This window comes from Lytechinus pictus, chromosome 6 (genome assembly GCF_037042905.1).
Source record: "Lytechinus pictus isolate F3 Inbred chromosome 6, Lp3.0, whole genome shotgun sequence".
NCBI lineage: Eukaryota > Metazoa > Echinodermata > Echinoidea > Temnopleuroida > Toxopneustidae > Lytechinus > Lytechinus pictus.
Window position 1 is genome coordinate 14,740,171 of NC_087250.1, and position 24,680 is coordinate 14,764,850.

The following is a 24,680-nucleotide window of genomic DNA, read 5'->3' on the forward strand; positions in this document are numbered from 1 at the left end:
TTTCAGTGTTATGCTTGTTGGATTTTTCTCTTTTTATTCAAATCAACTTTTTGTTGGGGTGGACTTGTCCTTTAACCCCCCCCCCGAAATTTTGAAAACTTATGTTAGTTTATATTATATATTATATAACTCAAACGAAGATTCTTGCCATCTGATTGGTTGAAAGGTGTTCAATATTTGGTCCATTTTTTACTGCGTGCATTTTGTAATTTTCCATTGCACGGTGACCGTGCATTTTGTATTTTTCCATTGCACGGTACGCGCGCTAGCGCTCGCTCAGTATAATCCTTGTATGTCTACTTATTGTGTATGTGTGTGTGTGTGTTCGCGCGCATGAAGTTAGCGCAGATCAAACTGACTGTGCGCACTCGACTCAGATCCATGAAGCAATGCGCGTCACAAACATGAAAGCAAAGGGCTGATGAGCTGTCGATACATGGTGTTATCCACCGACTAGCAATTATCAGAGAAAAATTAGTTGCTGGAAATAGGCCAACCTAATCTTTATCTTGTTATTCCTTTTTTTTACATTTTAAAAAACTTTGTAACTTATATGAGTTATATAAAACAAATAATGAATGCAAATATTTGTGCAATGGAAAGAATATTTACATTCGATGAAAGATTAAAAGTTCCATTCAACTCGGCTAACGCCTCGTTGAATGGAACTTTACATCTTTCATCTCATGAAAATATTCTTCCCATTGCACGCATACACATTCATTATTTGTATACTATGATATGTTGTAGTATCTATTGTGCAGTGTAATTAATTGTTAATTTCAACTGGCATTCTCTTTTGACAAATCATTTTCTGTTTTATCAAAAATATAATTTCTGAGTTTCCTTTTTTCATGGGAGCACACTACATGTAAATCTACACTGTACTTTAAAGAGAAATTCCAGTAGTTACAGTAAACACTGATTTCATGAGAAAGTCTGTAAAACAAGGCTTAATTGTCAGTATATCATCGAGGATCTAGATCTGGTACAGTTACATAAACTGAACTTCGTGAAATCTTGAAATCTACGCTGAAAAATGTTCAGACTGAAGATCCCCAACACAGATAAGCGCACGTGGGACAGTGTATAATTATTGCTTTGCATGTCGGGCCCGACGCTCTACCCGAATCCTGTGCTTATTTGCTGATTTCTCAGCAATTACACAATTTCTTCCAGAATCCTTTGGCACATACGTTTTATTTATACAAACAGACACCTTATTTTTTGGTGGTCATTTCATTGGATTCTGTACGAACTCATTTTGATATCGTTACCAAAACTAGCATTTACCTTTAATACTTGTACATGTTTATAATTACAGTTATAACTGAATTGCTATGTTTGAGTTGATTTTTAACCTTTATGATCAATGCAGATCATGAATTGTGTCTGGTTAATTTTTCACCCTTCAAATAGAAAAGGGGAAAGAGAAAAAAGAATTAACAGGGAGAGTGATCATGAATATTAATGTATCATAAATTAATAATGATTCACAATCATATTTTATATACTATTCAACAGAAAGTGCATATCAATAATTCATTTGTTATTTTTCATTTCTTCTCTTTTCTTCAGACTGCTCAAAATCGTTTATTGATCAAGGGAGGCAAGGTTGTGAATAGCGATCAATCGTTCTACGCTGACGTTTACACCGAAGATGGCATTATTCGGTAAGACATTTTCTTTCTTTTTTAATCCAGAAGCATGTTCAGATACCATTATAAATCTATGTACAGCCTTATGCTGATAGACACACACATAAAAACGATGAAAATAAAACTGAATTTGAAAATTCTTCAACTACATGTAGATTAGTGAGAAAAACTGAGGGTAACCCCCCCCCCCGCGCCCTTAAGAAGCTGCTATTATTACTACACGTTTTCTAGATATTCTTGTTGCAACCTTTGCCAAAATTCAACCCAAATATTATAGTTACCCCTCCCCCTAAAAATGTAAATTAATGAGTAAAATAAATAAGTATAAATCCAGATTAATTTCCAGTATGAATGACCCTTCTCATTTGATGCATCTGCAGGTATTAAAGTTGGCAAGGGCCTCATCACACCAGGAGGTGCCAAAGTATTACAGTAGATACTCTGAATTTTTTATATGAATGAATGTCTATGCCCTGCTAATTTTACAAAAAAAAAACATTATACCAATATAAATAAAGATTAGTTTCTAGTATGAATGACCCCCTCTCATTCAATGCATCTACAGGCAAGTTGGCAAGGACCTCATCACACCAGGAGGTGCCAAGGTATTGGATGCCAAGGGCAAGCTTATTATACCTGGTGGTATTGACACACACACCCACATGCAGCTTCCATTCATGGGAACCTGTGCCATAGATGACTTCTACCAAGGCACCAAGGCTGCTCTCGCTGGCGGAACTACCATGATCAGTAAGTGGTATTATGATCTTCAAGTTGGCAATACCAGTATAGTGATTAAGGAATAAAAGGGAAAATTATAATAAAAGATAATAATATAGTTTCAGTGATATTGTGCACTGATATGTCATAACAATGTGTTTACTTGCTAGGGAAATTCCATAATCAATAAGTTTTATTATGGTCTTCAAATTGGCAATGTAGGAATAAAGGAATTAGAGGCAGAAGCAAAGTGATCACAAAAATTCTAGTGGTGTTGTGCACTGACATGTTGTAAGACTTCTTGCCCAAAGGGAAATACCATGATCGTTAAGTGTATTATGATCTTCAAGTTGGCAATATATAAATGAAGAAATAGGCAGAATTAAAGTAACAATGAAATTCTATGACCGGAAGAAATCTTGCCCTAAGAGAAATACCTGATCTCTAAAAGGTATTATGATCTTAAAATTGGCAATACAGGAATATAAAGGTAATGTGATAAAAGTTCCAGTAATATTTTACACTCAAATGTCGTAAGTTTGTACATGTACGTGCAAATACTGTGCCTGCGCTGACCCTAAGGTCTGCCGTGATTTGTAGTATTCCATTTTTCATCGATTTGATTTCCTGTTTAGTTGATATTGCCAAACTGTGAAGGTTCTTTTACCAAGACTTCTGACCAATAGCATGCCTGGATTGACCCTAAGGTCTGCTGTGACCACTCCCTTTACATTGATAACTCACGAAGTCACAGAATGTTCATAGTTGTACCTGTTTCATCTATGTTGATTTCCTTTTCTGCAGTTGACCACTGCCTACCGGTCAAAGGCCACTTCTGGTCAAAGCCTTTGACCAATGGCGTACCTGGGCTGACTCTAAGGTCTACTATGATGAATCCCGTCACGTTGGTATCTTAATAAATTAAACAATGTTTAGAGTTATAACATTTCTCATCTATTCTGATATCCTTTGTTTAGTTGACCACTGCCTACCAATTAAAGGCCAGTCTCTCGTTGAGGCCTATGACCAATGGCGTGCCTGGGCTGACCCCAAGGTCTGCTGTGACTACTCCCTTCACGTTGGTATCACCTGGTGGAGCGATAGCGTCAAGAAGGAACTGAGCGTCATTGCTGAAGAGAAAGGTGAGGCTATTTCTCATATCAATTTTTATTTATAGATCATCGCATCGGTGCAAGAACGCCAATAGCATGATAGTTTCGCACAGCCCATCGGTGCAGAAACGCCCTTTAAAAATGCACTTACAGTATGTGTGCCGCTAAGGGCATTTTTGCGCGAAAGTGTGGTGTTAATGGCTTTGTTGCATTGACTCGACGAGATATTCAATTTATGGTTCCATGGCACTTGCTCATGTTACAATTGCTCCTATTGAAAATGCACATGTTAAGCCGCACATGTATCCAAGCTTTGAAATTTAACTTATCTTCAATCATCACACAATTCTGAATCGAAAACCCTATCACAACTTGAACTTATGTCTTAAGAAAAATTAATGGAGGGGCATCTGTGGTAACAGCAAATGTTGTATAATCCAATTCATCAGCATATTTGGCATTCAAATCATTAGAAATCATCTAGGTTCCTCAATATGAAAGTACTAGATACGGCCCAAAGGACAAGAATCTTTCGTGTTTAAGGAGGGGACGCAACAATAGATGCCCCCCCCTATGAACAAAGGAAGTCCTCTGCGCTGATGCCCATGGTAAAAAAATATTTGGGGGGAGGGGGCTTTCCATAATTTTAGCTCAAAGACTGTGGCTTCGATTCAAGCAGTCTCTAGATTCTGGGTTCTCGTGCTTTTCGTCCTTCACATCAGTTTGATTGTTTATTACCCCTTTCTTTTCTCAGGAATAAACTCTTTCAAAATGTTCATGGCCTACAAAGATGTCTTCATGCTTCACGACTTTGAGGTAAGCCTAAGCAATGTCAGTCATACCTTAGACAAGCCTTAGCATTTACAAGTCATCCCTTAGCTTTAGACCTGCTTGGTTCTGCTTTTTATGCTCATAACATCTATTAGAAGAATATGAAAAATATCTCGTATGAACTGAAGTTGTAAAAGAGCCCCTTTAATTCACGCTTTATTCCAGTGCAAATAAAGTGAAATGAATAGGGCTCTGTAACATAGCAATGAGCAACTGATCATAAAACATATTTGTGATTGTGTTAGCCAGAATGTACGATCAGTCATTAACCTCTAATAATTTATTTCAGTATGTACTTTTAAAAGCAAAAAGACATAGTGTAATTATTTGATGAATTATAAGTATCAACATGTAAAATTTGTTATTGAAATAAGCTATAGACAGAAATGATAATAAAGAAAATAAAAGAAAAGGGTGTCCTGAAAAAGCCTCAATTTCTTTTAAGTATTAATCATGGAAAAAATACACAGGGGCTTGGGGCAACTTTGCCTCTGTAATGCTCATAAGAGCCCTTGGAATTAAAAAAAGAGCGCTGGAAAATCCCCATTCATTGCAATGTTAAAGGTTATCCAATGTACATGCAGAAGGCTGTAAGCAGCCCCATAAATATAAAAAAATTGTCTGGTAAGACTGGCTTATTAGTCATTCTCGTTAGTATCCACTATCAGGTATTTGGATCACTGTTTGATCATTAAGTATTCCTTTCAAAGGTTCCAAACAGCCGAGTTTGCAGCTGGGTCGTGGAGTGACAGCTGATTCAGAATTGTATGAGCTAAACAGATGCTAAATTGTCAAAACAGATATTTTTTCTCTCAGTAACTTTAATTTTCTGAGCAGGGTATTTATTAGAAATATACAAATGCATAGCCATTGAATCCGTGTCTTCCTGTGTTGTAGAACTTTGATTAAAAAAAAGAAGAAGAAATATTGATTTTTAAAGACCTGCATTGTTATGGAGAATGATGGAATTTATTTAACTAGTACTATACATGTACACCACATGTACTAGTTTCTTAAACATGAAGTGGAAGATATTTTTAACAGCAGGTGAAGATATATTTCATGGATCTTTGGCAATATCGTAATAAGATTTCTTTAAAATTCATGACCTGTGTCTTCCCTGTGACCTATGTATTGACCTCTTTCCTGACCTCGTGACCTATGCCTTCTCAGACACAATTACCCTTGCTTTGCCACAGCTGTCCTGTTTGTGACACGGAGGTCTGAACCTTGTTTCAATGAGCTGGATATTGATTACGATACTCACCCTGACCCCTGAACCCTGACTTCTCAATGCAATGACCTGTACTTTCTTTTTACCCTGTTCTGTGTGTTTTAATATGACCTGTGCCATGACCTTTGTCTTTAATACCCTATGATCCCCGTCTTGTTTCATTGACCTTTAACATTGATCTCACCCCGACCCCTGAACCCTGACCTCTCGATGCGATGACCTGTACTTTCTTTAGACCCTGTTCATGCAATGACCTGTGCCAGGACCTCATGGCCTTGGTCTTTAATACCCAATGATCCTGTCTTGTCTCCTTGTCCTTTAACATTGACCTCTACTATTACTTGACACAATAATCTTTCCTGTGACCCATGACCTCTTGACACAATGACCTGTAGACCTACAGTGTTTTGACCATGTGATATGACCCCGTGACCTTATCGCGACCCTGTGACCTTTGACTCATCAAAATGTCTTGACCTAATATGAGTGTCCCATGCATCTTACCTCGATGACCTTTGCTCTGTCATCATATATGCATTTCATGATTAACGTTCCAATTATACTCTTGGTGCATTTTTATCACTTACTTCCATCATTTTGAATATTTTTTTTGGATATAGCTTTACAGAGCATTTGCTGCACTGAAAGAACTTGGTGCTCTCCCATTGGTGCATGCAGAGAATGGTGACATCATCGCTGAGGTGAGTTCTGATTGGCTAATAGAGTACCACATGATCATCTTGACAATCCAACATCACTTTATTGAATTACCATCAAGATTTGTTAAGGATACAGGATCGGTCATGTACATTAGTGATTAAAAAGTTACTAAAAAGAGCAAACATTGTCCTGTAATGATGCCATCATTGTCATTCATCTTCTCTTGTCATTCTGTAGATTATTTATGTATTATGTGTTTCTATTCAACTCATTCATCTGAAATGAATGAGTTTAAATAATGTAATATTGTATTATGCATTGGTCATTATTCTCATTGAATTTTCTCTTACATTTTGTATGTATAAACAGCCCTTGAAAACTTGTCAGAAGCGCTATATGAAGATAATTATATGACAACTAAATAGATCCTTGCCATTTGATTGGTTGTTTGATATCGATCATTTAGCCCATTTTACAATGACGTCATCATCCGTGCAATCTTGGATCCATACGAATATGTCCATTGCATGCATGCACCGAGACCCCAGGCACCACAAGGAAAAACACTCCTGTTTGCAGCGTTCATGTTGTATGTACGCGATAATCAACAGACCGAGCTCGCACTGCATGAGCATTATTAGCTACAAAATTAATAGATTTCAAATGACAAAGATCTATTTTAGGTGTCATATGAACCAAATAATCAATGTCTTTCATTTGTGCAATGGACAGAATACTTCATTTGGTGATAGATGAAATGAATGATCCATTCAACTCGGCTATGCGCGGCTTACGCCTTGTTGAATAGATCATTTCATCTTTCACCGCATGAAGTATTCTGTCCGTTGCACTCATAAACATTCATTAATAGTACATTATTATTATTATCATCATCATCATCATCATCATCATCATCATCATCATCATCATCATCATCATCATCATCATCATCATCATCATCATCATCATCATCATCATCATCATCATCATCATCATCATCATCATCATCATCATCATCATCATCATCATCATCATCATCATCATCATCATCATCATCATCATCATCATCATCATCATCATCATCATCATCATCATCATCATCATCATCATCATCATCATCATCATCATCATCATCATCATCATCATCATCATCATCATCATCATCATCATCATCATCATCATCATCATCATCATCATCATCATCATCATCATGTCACCATCATCATGTCATCATGATGGCATTACTTTTTATGTGTCCAGCATTGGTGACATCTATTGCTTTTTAGATTTTTAATTCATATACAAAATGTTGACTTATCCTCGTCCAAACAAGTCTTTAATGTGTTATGAACTTCTTATTGGTCCCAAAAATGTCTATTAATGTCTTTCACGTGCCCTTCTGTTTTTCTTAACAGAACACAAAGAAGCTTCTGGATCTTGGCATCAGTGGACCTGAAGGTCACCTTCAAAGCAGACCGGAGGATGTAAGACAAAATATACTTTCATTGTGTCAAAATCCACAATAAGTGTGCTGAAAAAGGCCTTTGATATCATGTTTTTAATTCAAATACAATTTAAATTCATTAATCTCTTCAACCATTACAAAAAGAGGCAAAATTACAAGAATTTTCAACTCTACATGTTCATTTTCAATTCTACATGTTGGTTAGATTGTTAAAACCCTTTACCAGTGGATAGTTTTCCTTATGCACTGTGTAGAGTGCATTAGTTTTAAATATCTCATGGTCTGTGTTTGCTACAGGATGAAGCTGAAGCAGAGAACAGAGTGATCTGCATCCGCTAACCAAGTCATTTCAACTCTCTACATGTATGTCGGATTGTTAAAACCCATTACCAGTGGGTAGTTTTCCTTATGCACTGTGTAGAGTGCATTAGTTTTGAATATCTCATGGTCTGTGTTTGCTACAGGTTGAAGCAGAAGCAGTGAACAGAGCGATCTGCATTGCAAACCAAGTCAATTCACCCGTCTATGTTGTGCACGTCATGAGCAAAAGCGCTGCTGATGAGATCTCTAAAGCAAGGAGAGAGGGTAGGTTCATGAATAATTCATTATGTTTGCTGCTCTCTAGTGAGTAGATCATAAAACACATAATGGCGGGTTATGGGTTTCAGCATTAAGACTGGAGAGTTATGAATAATTCATTTTGTTTGCTGCTCCCAAGTGTATAGATCATACCAGACACATAAATATGGATTTTTGGGTATCAAGAATTAAGGCTTGAGAATAATTCATTTTGTTTGCTGCTCCCAGTGTATAGATTATACCAGACACATAATTATGGATTTTGTGTATCAGCAATAAGGCTTGAAAATAATTCATTTTGTTTGCTGCTCCTAAGTGTGAAGATCACACATAATTATGGACTCTGGGTTTCAGCATTAAGACTGGAAAGTTATGAATAATTCATTTAGTTTGCTGCTCCCAAGTTTATAGATCATACCAGACACATTAAGAATTTTGGGTATCAGCAGTAAGGCTTGAGAATAATTCATTTTGTTTGCTGCTCTTAAGTGTGAAGATGTTACCACACATAATTATGGACTCTGGGTATCCGTTTGAGAGTCATGAATAGTTTTGTTACCTAATATAAGTTTACTCTTTCTTCATGCTTCCTCTTGATGAAATGAGTGATGTCAGCCAGTGGTTGTCAGTGATTATTAATGATCTTTTTCATTTTCATTGCAGGTAAGGTAGTCTTTGGTGAGCCTATCGCAGCTTGCCTCGGAACCGACGGAACCAGCTACTTCCATCACGATTGGCTCCACGCCGCGGCTCATGTTATGGGGCCCCCTCTACGGCCAGACCCCACCACACCAGGCTATCTTATGGACCTACTAGCTAAGTGAGTTCTGATTTAGACATAATATGGAGGTTTCGTCCACCACGCACGACAGATTCAAGAACATAGAAAATGTATTGTCCAATGCCCTTCATGATGAAGGACACCCAAGAAGTCTTTGGGTAGAAAATTGGTGAATCAAAACAGCAGTTTCATCCTGGATTCTGGACAAACAACATACATCCAATTATTTGTCAGGTCTGAAACTGAGGACGAGACTGCGGTTCCGGTTCACCAATTTTACGTCCGTTCTTCCCACTTGTGAGGTTGGACTGTCCATTTCCTTGATGGCTCTTTTCCATACTGTCCTGACATTGGGGTCAATGTTGGTGATGTTTGACACTATTCTGTCTTTGATAGTTCCCCCTCCCCTGCGTCTTGTGAGGTCTCCCACTTGGAATTCCCCCAGCAGCAGAGAAATCAAGTACTCTCTGGAGCCAGCAGGTCTCTTCTCTCCAAGCTACATGACCTTAAAAATAAAACAAATGATTTATTTCTATACTGATTTGTTTCCATAGCAACGATCTTCAGTTGACTGGAACCGATAACTGTACTTTCAAGTCAGACCAGAAGGCGCTAGGGAAGGACGACTTCACCAAGATTCCAAACGGAGTCAACGGCGTCGAAGACAGGATGTCCGTCATCTGGGAAAAGGGTGTGGTAAGTTGGAATATTTGACATTTGAACTTTGAACCTTGACTGCTTGAAATCAATACATGCCATAGTCCCAGTTAGGATGTCCAAATCACCAAGATTCTGAACAGTGTCGGTGATATCGAAGACAAGATGTCTGTCATTTTAAAGAAGGGTATGGTAAGTTGGAAACCGTGATCTTTGACTGATGACATATCCATCATAAGGTGCATTTTTGAATGATTGCAGAACACCCTAACAAAACAAAGGAGATGGATGACTTGCTTTTAGAAAAAGGCATACATCTGTTTAGAATATAGCCAAGAAATGTTAGAATATTTTGCATTTCAGCTTGAAAGTCATATTTTCCATTACCAAATCATATTTTGGGGGAAGAAATCATATTTATCATCAAGAAATTATATTCATCAATGATGAATAATATAATCAAGTAATCATATATCGATTTTTATCATGAAATCACTGTAAATGTAATATATGTTTTCTTATCTCAGGAAACTGGCAAACTTGATGAGTGTCGCTTTGTCGCTGTAACAAGTACCAATGCTGCCAAAATCTTCAACATGTACCCAAGAAAGGTGAGGAAAGCAGTTCATATTTGCTTTAAAAAACAATTTAAGTTTCTCTTACAATTTTCATGGAAATCTTTCGTCCACATTTGTGGCTTTTTAAAATCATTTGATCAGTCATGTGCTCATATGTTTCACTGTTTGTTGTGTTTAGAATAAACATGTTAAGTCATCTATCGGCATCCATGATGGTATTTTCGGGGGATCAGATGTCTTTTTGAATTTAATGTAATTTTAATTTTTTGTGGGACAGTGTATTAATATTGCTTGGAAAATACCCCAAGTTTGACTGGAATCCCAGCTCATTTTGGGCTCATTTCTCAGCAATTACACAATTTCTTCCATAATCCTCCAGCAGATTTTTCATTTATGCAAATAGGCACTTTGGTGGTCATTTTATTGGATCCTGCACAAACTCATTTTCAAATCGTTGCTTTATTCAATTCTTCTAGCATGTATTGAATATGTGTTTTCAGACCATTCATGATCATATTTCATTTAAATATTTTTGCTTTTCCCCTTGCTTCTCTAGGGTGTTATCCAAGTTGGTTCTGATGCTGATCTAGTCATCTGGGATCCCATCGCTACCAGGGTCATCTCCAAGGATACGCATCACCAGGTCAGTCAACTTTCTGCTCTTTCAAGGAACAATTTGTACTTATCGGCATTAAAAAGAAACTTGAGTACTTGGGAGTGTTGCATTGCATTTTGGATCTTTCATCTTGGGAACATATCCATGTTTTTGATTGGCTGAGAGGCATTGTTACTATGGCAACTGTAAGATAAAACAGAACTTGTCAGATAAAATGTCTGACAAGTCCTTGAAATGCCTTCTGGATAAAGAATGTTTCGATATCACAGAAAATAAATGCAATACAAATTGATTTATAATGATTTTTACCTACTATTCTCCTCTCCAGGCTGTGGACTTTAATATCTTCGAGGGTATGGAGTGCCACGGTGTTCCTCTGACAGTTATCAGCCAAGGAAGGGTAGTCTTTGAAGATGGAGAGGTGAGATAGATGATGATGATGTTAATGAAGATGATGATGGTGATGATGACGCTGATGATGATGATGATAATGGTGACGATAATGAGGAGGAGGAAGAGGATGATGATGACGATGATGATGGTGATGATTGATGGTGATGATGATGGTGGTGATGATGGTGATGATGATGAGGATGATGATGGTGATGATGGTGGTGTTGATGAGGATGATGATGGTGATGATGATGGTAATGATTGATGGTGGTGATGATGATGATGGTGATGATGATGAGGATGATGGTGGTTAATGTCATGATGATGATAATATGGTGGTGATGGTGATGCTGATGGTGGGTGGTGGTGGTTGCTCTGAAGTCATTTCAAGTTGAATACACCAACCATTCTCTAATCTTTTAACCCTCTCTTTCCTCAGCTCCATGTATCCCAAGGAGCAGGGAGATTCATCCCTCGTCCTCTTCATGCACCAGAAGCCTACGCAAGGATTAGCCAAAGAGAAAAGGTAAAATAATGATGAGGATGATGTTGATGATGATGATAATGATAGTAGTGATGTTGGTGACGATGATGATGATGATGATAGTAGTGATGTTGGTGACGATGACGATGATGATGATAGTAGTGATGTTGATGACGATGATGATGATGATGATGATAATGATGGTAGTGGTGTTGGTGGTGTTGATGATGATGATGATGAAAACAATGAAGTGGAGTAGGAAGTTTGAATATGGTCATAATAATGTTCATGAAAATGATAATTATGGTAATGACAATGATGATGACATGAATAGGGGATGGCATGTAACAGAAAGAGATATACAGGGGGGGGGGTGGAGCTAATTACAGATAAAATAATGTTTGCTTACCTTTATGTGGGGGTACATGATCAGATCAAGTTAGCTTGCAATATTTTATCAAAAATAAGATGAAAACTGATAAGGTTTTAGATACTTTTTAACTGCTTCAAGCAATTCTGCTGATTGGATCCTCAGAGGAAGAGCATTCCAGAGAGATAGAGCTGACGATGCAGAAGCCTTTTCTCCTAGAGTTAAATTTGTTCTTCCTACATTTAGATGTTTATTAGTATAAGTGAAGGAGCGGAGAATTTTTACAGGAATGTTTTCTGAGATAGTACTAAATCATTTGAAATCTTCCTTTGGCACAAAATCGATCCACACTGTGCTGCATTCAACCTGGGTGAGATAAATGGGTACCTGGCAGGAATATACTCCTTGAAACACAGTACACATAACAGCTGCTCTGAAGCTAAAGCCGGGGTAATTATGCTGTATAACTGTAGAGCATTTTCAAGACTTCTGATAAAGTCAGTGTTATGTACTACATGTATATATAATTAAGTAGAACTATTATTGACTTTCTTTCCTGTCCGTGTCGTATCTGCCTCAGATCAACGCCCCCAGGCGCGTCGACCGCGACGGCTACGAAGGTCCCATCCACAAGCCTTCAGGTCTACCGGTCCAGAATAACTACCGCAAGACGGCTCCCAACGCACAGCCATCGGAAGACGTTGCCCCTCAACTGAACAAGCATGGGCAGCGTGACCTCCATAGGTCAGGCTTCTCTCTATCAGGTCAGTGACCTTTGGTGACCTCCCGCTACCAGTCTATAATATTTATTGTCTCTTGGTCTTAATCAGCTCTTAGGTAGCAAGTTTGTCGTATTTGAGGGGATACAGTAGACTTTGCATAAGTCAACTCACACACATGTAGATCAGGACCTTGTAAGGTCAGAGGTCATTATAGACCAGTCATTTCATTGTTGTGAGCAAGTATTGACCTATGAAAAACTTGTGTCAAAGGTCATTTTATGATCTATTGAGTTCGATCTACATCAGAAATTTTATCATAGATCAAGCTGACCATTTAATTTTCAAATTTTATGCATATTGACTTATCTTTTTCTTTTTATGGTGTGAGAATTGGCTTGTGCAAGGTTGAGTGTATTGCTCAAACAATGACTGTATTTTGTTTTTTATATGATCATTATTTGATATAACGTTTGAAGGTCAGTGACCTTTTCAATTGAGGCTTCCACCCTATAAGATCAGTAACATTTAGCCCGATTAACTCCTTTTTCTGTTTCCACTTATCAATTATGCTTTAGTAACACTAGCATGGCGGTTTGCCTTTTCAAATATAATAACAGTGGACTAAAACAACGTATTTCCTAACCTTCATCAACCACACACAGATGCATGTTTGACTAGGGGCACATTTTTCTTTCTCTCTTTCCTTTTTTTTTTTAATGCAGAGCAGTGCTTCTTCCTAGCATGCCATGTCGAAATTGAATTTACTTTTTAAGTTCCTATGGGGCAATTTGTGAACCAAGCTCTACATTTGTTAAAGAAGAATAAAAGATGTTTATCTTATATTTATATCCAACAGAAAAAGGGATATGTTGTCGTGGCCTTGATTGTTATTCCCTATTTGAGCTAACTGATGTATGTTTTGTATATACACTGCTAAATTTTCATCAGTGTCGACCCCGTGTATTATTTTGATTGTAACTGATTTGACACGCTTTGGCCTGACCCTAACCCTATTAGTTTTGCCTTTGAAGTAGTTCTGGGTCAATACTACTATATGCTCTAGTGTCCCTATGCTTTTTGGCAAGACGTATATCTACCTTTGACGCACCCGACACAGGTGAAGTACAGTATAGTCAATTGCAAGATATGGCTCTTCAAAGGGTTGATTTTTTTTATTAGCGGGCATGTCTAAATGAAGCCTGATCATTAGTTTCTGGAATTAATGAGCTTAATGCCAGGACCAACCAGATTTTTTTTTCAGATCTAATTTACTGGTCGCAAGCCAGATGCCAGAAATATATTCATATGATAGGACCAACTATAGGGTTCTGCATTTTGGTCTCTGTACATGTATGTGCAAAAATTCAACCATTCAAAAAAAATCACAACTAACACCAAATGGGAAGATTATACAGTTAAAATTGATTTCTTCAGTCGTTATATTTTGATATGTTTTGTAGGACCTGCCCACTTTTTCACTGGCACATTTCTATAATACAGCACAAAAAGAAAAATAAGGAAAATATCTCCAGGGTCTGTGTGAGGTGCGTCAAGGCGAGTCAACAGCAATGGCCTTTGATGGCCTTGAATTGAAATGAGCCTCATTTCTTACTCCTCATTTCTTATATTCCTGTATGATTTGTAATGTCCTCTTCCAGTCGACATTGCATACATTCGAGAGAGGATGATTTTAAAATTTTGATCTTAATTTTTATCCCCTCCCCTCCCGGTTCAGAGATGGCATGTAGCTATCCGACCCAGCACTACAAACAAGGTATTCAACGTGCATCCCTCGATCAATATCAAAATAAAATTAGCCTTGTTTTGTGCAGTTGTCAGTATATCCTTCTTTTTCCCTGTCTCCCTCGTCAAAATATACAGCATGGGGATAGATTAGTTTTTAAGGAATACTATGGGAGCTCTTTCAATTCAGTTATTTTTCAACACTCTTCAGCCCCCTTTTCAGCTATTTTTATTTTTGAGCACTTGCACCCCTCTAATATACATCAGAGTACATCATTGTGGGAATTAGGAAGAAATGTAGAGGTGTTGTGGCTCAGTGGATAAGTCTCCGGACTTTGAATCGCAAGGCCCGGGGTTCAAATCCCACCGCAGCACTTGCGTCCTCTGGCAAGGTGTTTTTCTACATTTGCCACTCTCCACCAAGGTGTAGGAAGGATTTCCTTGAATTCTTGAGCGTGCGATCAGGGTAGCCGTGCTAAAGCCGGGGTGATAGTATGCAGAGTTTAGAAACATTTGTATTAAGCGCTATATAAATCTTGCATATTGTTATTAATAGTATTATTCACATGAGGTACAGTTCTAAACATGTTTGGATTGTTTCAAAGGTAGCAAGTGTGGATAGTTATTCCAATGCCTGAGCAATGTGAATATATATTTCAAAATATAGTGATATGTATTCATGTTATTTGATTAAGCAACCTCATCTCAAAATCATGACAAGTCATTATGATTTACTAATAACCGGTAACGAGTAAACTTACATGTCAGGCCAAATAAATGACTGGTCATGTGTCGTGCACAACGGATCATATATCAAGATTTTTCCACCCATCCTGCAACTGAATCTAAAATTCTAGAAAGGTTATCAAAAGATGATGTGGTGCATATATATTCGGACCAAATTTTTCAAACAAGTAGCAAAAGATGTAGATTCAGATGGTAATGAACTCAATTCATACACTACTGTAATTAACAATAAAACTTCAAAACTTATTTCTCCCCTACCCCCTATAGTTAAGTTAAACTTCAAGATTATTGAAACCATTGGATCACACAATGTTTTGCAATAATTTGACAAAAAGGAATATATTCCTCCCAAATTCTAGCGCAGTCTTTATTATGTGTGCTTATGATATGATTTGCTTTGCTTTGTTATGTTTGTTTCCCCCAGCTTGGTTTCATGTTTGTTTATATGTTTGCTTGTATGATTTTATGTTGGTATTATTAATTTGATCTATAAACATTTATTTTCCACTGTCTGGTATTGGGCTTTATAAAATATAGGGAGATTATATTGGGATTAAGATTGGGATTAAGATTCAAAATCAGAAGAGTCTCAGATCCCTGTAGACTTATATTTAATTATTGATGAAAACTGCTTATAGATTCATGTGTGGGTCTGAAAAAAAATGGTTTAATAGTACTATAATATTTCTTTCATGATGAAATATTGTCATGACATTGTATTGAAAAGCAAGTATCTTTAGCTGAAATCAGTATTTTCTACCATTGAAGGGTTTCATACTCTTCTCAACACTGATACTTTGTCTGAGAAATTTTCCGTGAAACATATTAAATAGAGCTTATTAAAGCTTATTATTATTAAAACAGGAAGGGAAATGTTATTTTAGGGGAGACAGAGATCACGATCAGAGCCTGTTGAAATTAGATGTATATTAGGTTTGGTTTGGATTTTCCTCATTAATTAGTACGTACATGTATATATCAATTATGGAGGAATGTTAGTATGATTTTAATTAATCATAGATGTTAATAGCATATTACCTTTCTCCAGTAGTGTAGATTCCTATAATTATATATACACCTACGGAGATTAATATATAGTAGATAGCTCCCAGTTGCACACCAATACATAGCATGTGCACAAGTAGGCCGCCATCTTGCTACTCTCATTGTACTAACTTTCACTGCATTTTTGGTTTTCCAACCAAACAACCAGGCCACTAGTTTTCCCCTGTTTGTCTGTAAGTATGGATGTAGTGTTGTAGCTGTAGTATATCTGTGCGTTGTTTGAACGATATTTGTTACTCCAACATTAGTTCTTGAATATCATCGTCAATTCTAACTAACCCAGTGGATTTGCATTGAAAGTTTCATAAAGCTGTTCATAAGATAAGAGCGACTTGAAGAACGACTGGTGATCCTTTTTTGGTAAATGGTATACACCATTGGCGATGGTTTAGCGCCTAAGAAAGGTTCACCAGTCGTTCTTAAAGGCGCTCTTAACTTACGAACTTTCGAAATGGTCCCCGGGGTTCACTTTAAAATGGGATAGCAATTTGACAACAATTTTATGTAAATCACACATGGTTGGATCAGGGAAATTGATATTTATGATTAGTTAGCAGACGTTATGTACATGTACTGCCACAGGAAAATATCTTATAGTGAACTCATTATCTCACTTTCCATGGCCTGACAGTTTCCGAAGGATAATCGGGTTTGGCCCAAGTCCGATTTTGCTTTCCCCCCTATTAAAGATTCCTCTGTTACACATATTTCCAATGCTTTTCACAAAGTCTGGGGTCAGCAGATAATGATTCGCCCCCCGTGAATGCTGGCACACAACTGACTTGAAATCAGATTGTTTTTTAATATTGAAGATGAGTTTATTATTGTTTTTTTTTTATAAATCTGAGATTGCTTGTTGAAGGAGTAAATATCTGTTAGCTGTGTGTGTGCGTGTGAGCTCAAGCATGCCCCCCCCCCTTCCCCCTGCTGGATATCATTCTAAGGTCAATGTCTGGAGTGGTGTATTAAAAAAGATTTTTTAGAAAAATCCAACTTGGTTTGTAAGATAATAGTAAAGTAACAATAATGCGGAGAAAAGGTGTGGTCAAGTTGTAGGATTAAGGCAACATGGGACAAAGTACAGGGGGGTTGTGCTCGGGGCATTTTTGCCTCCGAAATGCTCAGAAAAGATAGATAAAACAAATTTTATATAAAAGATAGTTGATTAGGACAGTATTATAATCAACTTACTATATGAAACTTGTTTTATTTTACTTTTCTGAGGGTTAACCTGACCTGCCATTTCTCATTTAATTTGATAATATTATGTTTTTACTCGGTAATAGTTTTGATTACCAGCTATTATTTTGTTATGTCAATATTTCTGTTTAAATTTTGGAATTACTTTGCTGAATTCTGTGTATTGCTGCGAGAAATAATTTTATTTTTCAAAAGATAACGTCTTGTCAAAATTGTTACTCATGTAAAAGTTCCTCCCTACTTATCGTGTATCCCTCCTTAAGTTGCAAATGCATTTTGATATTTGGTTTAACAACCTCTTTTCTGGAAAAGTATAAAATCACTTTAAAAAAAAATAATGTGTCAAGTCTTTTTAGCAGGGATCCTGCTTAACAGACTTGGTGTCTTATACTTTTTAATTTTTCAAGTTTTCATGATTTAGAGCCCCAGGTGTGCTAAAATGCTGAGTTTATTTTTCATTTGCAAATTGTTCCTTTCATATAGTCACCCTTATCAGCGCAATTATTTTGTATGCAAACTTATATTTGATTTCTTTTCCATTTCAACACCAAATGACTTTTTCAGAATACCAAATGATTTTTCTAGTATTGAATAGAGAAAATGTACAATATGCTGTAGTATCTGATAATGTTTGGAATGGTTTTTATTTCAAAAATAATCGTTCATCTATTATACAATTTTTATATTTTTTTAAAGTTAAGAAATGCTCAGATCATTGCTTATCACTGTTCAGAGTTGGTGGTTTTGATGAATTGGTTTAACAAGCCTAAAAATAGGTTATGTGAGAGGCATCATCACTTTTATGAGGGGGCACTTCTTCAAATCTTAAAGGAGGGAGTGAGGGGGGGGGCAGAAAGAGATATGGGGATGCAGACAGATATGCTAGATATTTACAGCTGAATACAACTTTTTAAATCTCATCTTCTATTTTACAGTAATCTCGTCATATGATATGGGTCATTGCTACCCCATTCTCTTAGAATTTACCTAATTTGCATAAAAAATACTTTGTCCCGATGATGTGAATTTACTTCTGCGGAAAAAAAGATTTTGAAATTCAGTATTTGATGCTGCATTTGTTACTTCAGTTGATGAATTTCCAAGATAGTTAGTGCATATCATTTAAATTATTATTTTTTTGTTATTAAGTAGGAAAGTTCCAATAGAATGAGGTAGATGATAAAGAAATACAACAAACAAATGTTGCTTTTACTTCAGGTGTATTAAGAATTTAAAAAAAATTCACATTGATGGTATGGATTTGTGGATAAAGTAGGTAAATTTTTACAGCAAGAATAATCAACATAACTTTGAGAGGACTTCTAAAAATGATGTAACTGCAAAACTTAATTTCATCTGATAATAAGAAAATTCTCGTTATTAGTGTCTTTTGAAAGTAGAAGAAAGAGGAAGACAAGAAATTATAATGATATCATGAGGCCTGACATAGCAACAGAGATCAATTGTACCACCATTTGATTCTCATCTTTTCTTTTCCCTAAAACACTGGAAAAGCTTCTTCCCAGTAACAGTTATACCACATTTTGAATTGATTATGTCAATTATTAATTGATGTATGCCGTTTTCATACTTCTCCTTGAAAAGAAGATCTCAGCATTTACATTTTTTCTTTCTCCTTTTTCTCTTTCTAATTCATCAGGTCGCCAAGTCGATGACCACAAGGACAAGAGGAGCGGCCAAAGGATTATGGCGCCCCCTGGAGGCACGTCAAGCATCTCTTTCAATTAGATCCCCTACTGGTTTCACCAAACCACACCCTGGTCTCTTAAGGACCACACCCTCCACGCATAGATTGTAGCCCCCAAAAAATCAGTATGTTTTAACTGTTATTACAAATTTGTTATTATACATGTAACAAGTTTCATGAAATAGGCCCCTAGTCTTTATAAAAGCTTGTGTAAATAAAAGAGGGAGGGAAATGCTAATGGGTTTTAATTTTTTTTTTTGCACTGCCAAGAAGGATAAGAAGATATTGTGTGGAAAAGTGGATGTCAAAAATATAATATTATGTAAATGTTTAAGTGGTATATGGAAAGGCTGGGCCAAATGGGACAATGTTTTGTCTTGAGAGTTGGTTATGAGGCAATGGAAAGGCTATTCAGTATTTGTCAACTGCCCATACTATTGAATGAGGGCATTTCTGCTCCGATGCGGGGCGCGAGAATGTTTTGCTAAGGGCGTTCTTGCACCGACACAAAAATTTAATGAACTGTAGTATATTTGAGGCAAAGAACGCAAAGTTAAGTTGAATTTTGTTTCTTCTTTTGAGGAAAAGACGACAGAGTGCTATCTATCTGCAGTGCTTTCATCTCTCCTCTTCATATTCATTCCATTTATTTTTCATTTTTTAGAGAAATCGAAATGTTGAGTCTTTAAAAACAGGGCCTTTCCAAATGATTGATAGGAAATCAAAGTGCAACAGGGGCGTTGTAAAGCTTATAAGTGTTTTTTTCTATCTGGGAGGCTTGAGGTTCATTCTAACTTGATTTCTGGTGTTCTTTAGTGAGAAACTTGTCTGCATCCGTAAAAATTGGGAGTGGCAAATTGGCAACAATATGTAATGCTCCCCAGGGAGTGGAGAATTTGCGTATATTGTGTGCAAGTAAGGCAAAATTTGTTGTCCATAGCAGTATAAGCATTTGACATAATGTGAATTTATGAAATCAAATAAGTATGAAATTATGATAGCAATCTGAGTGAATTCTCTTTCAAATGTCACCACATTTGAATTTTGATAGACCTGGTATAAATACAAACAAGCAAAAAATATCATGTTTACATACTGATATTATTATCATGCATTTGATATTTCAATATTTGATCGGAATACTATTGAAGTGTAATCATGAATGTAAAATCCAATGTTTTCAACAATCATGCTACTATTCCAACAGGGGAAAAAAATCTAGGCAAAGAAAATATTCTGTCTTGCCTAAAGTTACACATCATCCTAAATGTATACGCCCAGTATTTACCTTAAATTATGTTATAAACCCAAGGAGCTTGTCCTTATAGGGCAAAGGAATTTTCATAAACTTGCCATATAGCATTGTGTAGCTTTCCCTGAAATTTGGCACATAGGTTTAAAGTGAGAGTTTTCTTACGCCTGGGGATATGGTATCATTTATGAATGTTCAGGTAGGTGTAATTGTGTAATTGCTACTTAAACAAAATATAGATAATCATGTATACATTGTAGAATGAAAATTAAGCATTATAAACACATATGGTGCATTTATGGGGGGACAGTTGTTTGTTGTTGTTTCATTTGTACTTAAAACTTATAGTGTTTTATTCGATCGTGTCTGAGTTTCAGCTATCATAGATTTACGTCTGATTACTTTTCTTTCAAATTACAAAGATTTTTATTTCCTGTGCATGTTGATTGAATTGAAATAGGTCTTTATTTGGTTTGTAGATAATTTTACATCAAATGGTTAATGTATTATATAAGAAAGGATTGTTTTATGTTTATCATTTCTCTTTTTATAAATGGTTTACAGTACATAGATAGTACTAAAAGATCAGTGTTTCAGTAGATAGATCATTTTTTATACCGAAAACTGAAAAAGTATTTGGCGAAATTCTAAGTCGTGTTCCATCAATGCAAATTCTTCCCATTGTTTAGTGTTTGAAAGAATTTTCTTTTATGCACGTGTGGCTGTTTAGTGATAATGGAAAGTAGATGCCCTATGGCAGTGAAGTGCGCCATCTACAGCCAAGCCTGGCACATGCAGATTGAGGCTTGTGTAGGCCCTGTTCGCATGGAAAATTTAAGACATGAAGCTTTCATGTATCTCTTATGACGGCCTTTTTCATGATAAGGAAGACGCTAATTGCACGAATGCGGTGCGATTGCGAACTTTTCTTGCACCAAAATACCTGAATGCATACTACGCATGAAAGCTTGATGTATATCAAGTTTTCTGTGCTCGCATTGGTTTTGTGTGTTGCATACATGTCAATGAATCCAAGGGCCCATTTCATAAAGACTTTTCATAATAACAAATGCACAATTTCTATAACAAATTGACTATCAGCCAATCAAATTGAATGATTTCAGTAGCTTTTAACTGTTTAATATTGCAAATTTGTTATTCTAACAAATTTAATGGAACAGGCCCCCAACTGCAGGGGTCCTCTATTCGTATGCACTACAAATATACTGCAGTGAAATACAATAGCCTTTTCATATTAAAGCAATTCATGAGGGCTGGCTGATAAAACCTTGTATCTCAAGATTTGACATTTTGAGGGCGGCTTAGAAAAGGCAGTGTTTTAAAAATATAGCAATGGTGGCAGTCTCATATTGTCTGAAAACAGTCTTCTGATGCCTAGAAGAACTTGTTCGAGGCAAAAGAAGGTTGCTACCCATGTTACCACTCTAAAATCTAGCTCATTCTGAGCCGTTATCAAAATATTTAAGTTTTGAGCTACAAGTTTTTATCAGGCCAGCCACTTATTGCCAGTTCCTGGAAAGCAGTGATGTTAAGATTTGTGCCAAAGAGGTATATACATAGGTCATCATGTTCATATGCATTATTCACTCATAACTTTTGTGTGATCACTCCCTTTCGCGCAACTCTCCTACAAAATGTATTCAAGTTGGTGTCTGTGCAGAAACTAAACACTTTTACTGTATAAAAAAATAACAAGCATTGTGCAAAATGACTGACGGCAGTGCATAGTTCCTGAAAAAAAGTCTCTGCTCTGTATGCAAAGCTACAATGTATGATAGAATAATCTCTGTATGCACTTGTTTTAAATGTTTGCAAAATCACTGGAACGGAAAATGAAACTATCTATCATAGAAATTGATGTTGTATATAGATTAATATGCCTTGTCGATAATACTTAAATTTCTCTTTGTATCCTTCTCACTTTCTGTCTGAAAACTACTTATTTTTTTTAATCACTCTTTCTCTATACCTCTTTCTTGTCTGGCGCCCTCTTTGTCACTGTAAATAATCAGGTAGATGTGTCCTTTGCGCAAAGTTTTAGTGAAACGTAGTCGTTACTGCCGGAAAATATCTTGTGAAATTACAATTTCTCAATGGAAATTGACGAGTGTAATCATTTCTCTTAATTTTCACTTGATGAGCTGCTCATGCAACTTTCATTCACTGGCCAGTAGTAATAGCCACTTTTGAAAGTTCTGACTTATTTTTACTACAAAAGGACAATTAATGTCCATTTTCAGTATAAAAGTTAGCTTTTTAAATTTTCTTGTTTATTAATAAAATGTTATTTTTTGTGGCTGAAATCATGTAGGAATAATTATTCATAAATCATGGTTCTTATGAATTACAATTGCTACTTATTTTGACTTATGAAGTACATGTATATTTTATAGGCAAAAAAATAATTATGTGGTGTTACTGTATGCTAGTCCATTCTATAACTGCATGCCTGCTGCTATATTGTATTTAACTTGAGTGTATGAAAGGAGTATGTTATTTATACATGAAAGAAATTTTCACCCCCTTTTATTCGCAAGATATAGAACAAAAGCAACATATTTGTGCAGTCTTGTTACAATACGTGTGAGCGTAAATGCTTTGAAGCACCGCGTCTGTATCTAAAAGAATTTATGATTTGGAATCTCATGGAGAACTATGTGTTTCTATTAATTTGCAAGAAAGTATCTTTTAATTCTGTAAAAAACAAACTGAGATTTTCTTCATTTTTGGTGGTTTGTCGAGCGTTGTGGTGTATTGCGTATATGATCTTACTAAAAGAGTGATTTTGTTTTTAGAGAAAAAAAATATCAAATAAATGAATGTTGAAAAGCTGGATTGCTATGACCCATTGTTTTTATGTTTGTTGGTTAAAAAGATTGATGTGTGGTTTATGGTGTGAAAACTTAGAATGGTTAAGTGGAGGGGGGGGGGGGCAAAGACAGAGAGAGAGAAGGGGGGGGGGGTAACGAGAGCAGAGAGAGAGAAGGAGGGGGGTAACGAGAGCAGATGGAGAAAGAGAAAGGATAAGAGAATGAGAAGAAAGGGAAGCGAGAGATAGAGATTGAGAGAAGTACAGTAGATGGAGAAGGGGGGAAAGAGGAGATAAGAGAGAGAGAGAGGAGATATGAGAAAGGGGGAGGGGGAGATGAAAAAAGAGAGGAAGAAAATAGAAGAAATAAAAAAGGAATGGAATGAAATGAAAGTAAGAATTGAGAAGACAAGACAAATATAAAGAGCACACAGAAATGAGACTTCCTTTCTTTCTCTCTCTCCTCTTTCTTTCTTTCTCTCTCTCTCCCCCTCTTTCTTTCTCCCCTTCTGCTATCTTTCTTTCTCCCCTTCTGCTATCTTTCTTTCTCTCATTTTCTAACTTTTTTTCTCTCTCTCTCCCCCTCTTTCTATCTTTTCTTTCTTTCTCCCCTTCTGCTATCTTTCTTTCTCTCATTTTCTAACTTTTTTTTTTTCTCTCTCTCTCTTAGTAACCAATCTACTAAATGTGTGCTGAGTATTACACAGTCAAACCAGTCTTTTAAAATGGTTTAAACGACATTTTTGCTTTAATAGGGCTTCATTTCGTCGCATATGTATAGGGCTAGGGTTAGAATCAATAGGATTTTGTGTTGGGTTTAGGAAAGCGTACATATTCAAAAAGATGGTGACTCTATTAGTGTGTCAAATTTACTGCGGAGCAATTGTCGCTGGAGCTTTTTGAACTTTTTAAATATATAAGACCACCCAAGGGACACATGTTAAAACTTGGAAAATTCAAAGGTAACAAAACCTAGTGGTATTTATAGGCAGGTGTTCCTTCAATACAGATGGTTCCTATTAAAAGAGTTTAGATTGTATCACATTCTATATTATATTGTACGCCTACTTAGCTTGCTGTACATGAGCACATGAAAGGCCGAATGTCAGAGGCGGAAATATTGATCATTTTTATTTTCGCTGGCGTTGTACGACACAAATAGCGAATATTCTTATTCGTGCAATAGTGTGACATTTTGCATTTGGTGAAAGAGACGCTCTATTCAACTCCGCTAACGCCTCGTTGAATAGAGCATCTTTCTTTCACCTCATACAA

At 36.4% G+C, this 24,680-nt stretch overlaps 1 protein-coding gene across 1 annotated transcript; it reads left to right on the plus strand.

The window, feature by feature from the left end:
* The first annotated feature begins 260 nt into the window (after positions 1-260).
* LOC129263304 (dihydropyrimidinase-like) lies at positions 261-23,431 on the plus strand. The gene is made up of 15 exons (XM_064100999.1): positions 261-1,673; positions 2,224-2,408; positions 3,356-3,520; positions 4,245-4,306; positions 6,176-6,256; positions 7,631-7,699; positions 8,145-8,265; positions 8,923-9,079; positions 9,595-9,736; positions 10,225-10,308; positions 10,832-10,918; positions 11,220-11,312; positions 11,724-11,810; positions 12,719-12,902; positions 19,276-23,431. The coding sequence occupies exons 1-15, from the start codon at positions 1,471-1,473 to the stop codon at positions 19,362-19,364; spliced, it is 1,809 nt and encodes a 602-aa protein (XP_063957069.1). The 5' UTR covers positions 261-1,470; the 3' UTR covers positions 19,365-23,431.
* Positions 23,432-24,680: the final 1,249 nt, after the last annotated feature.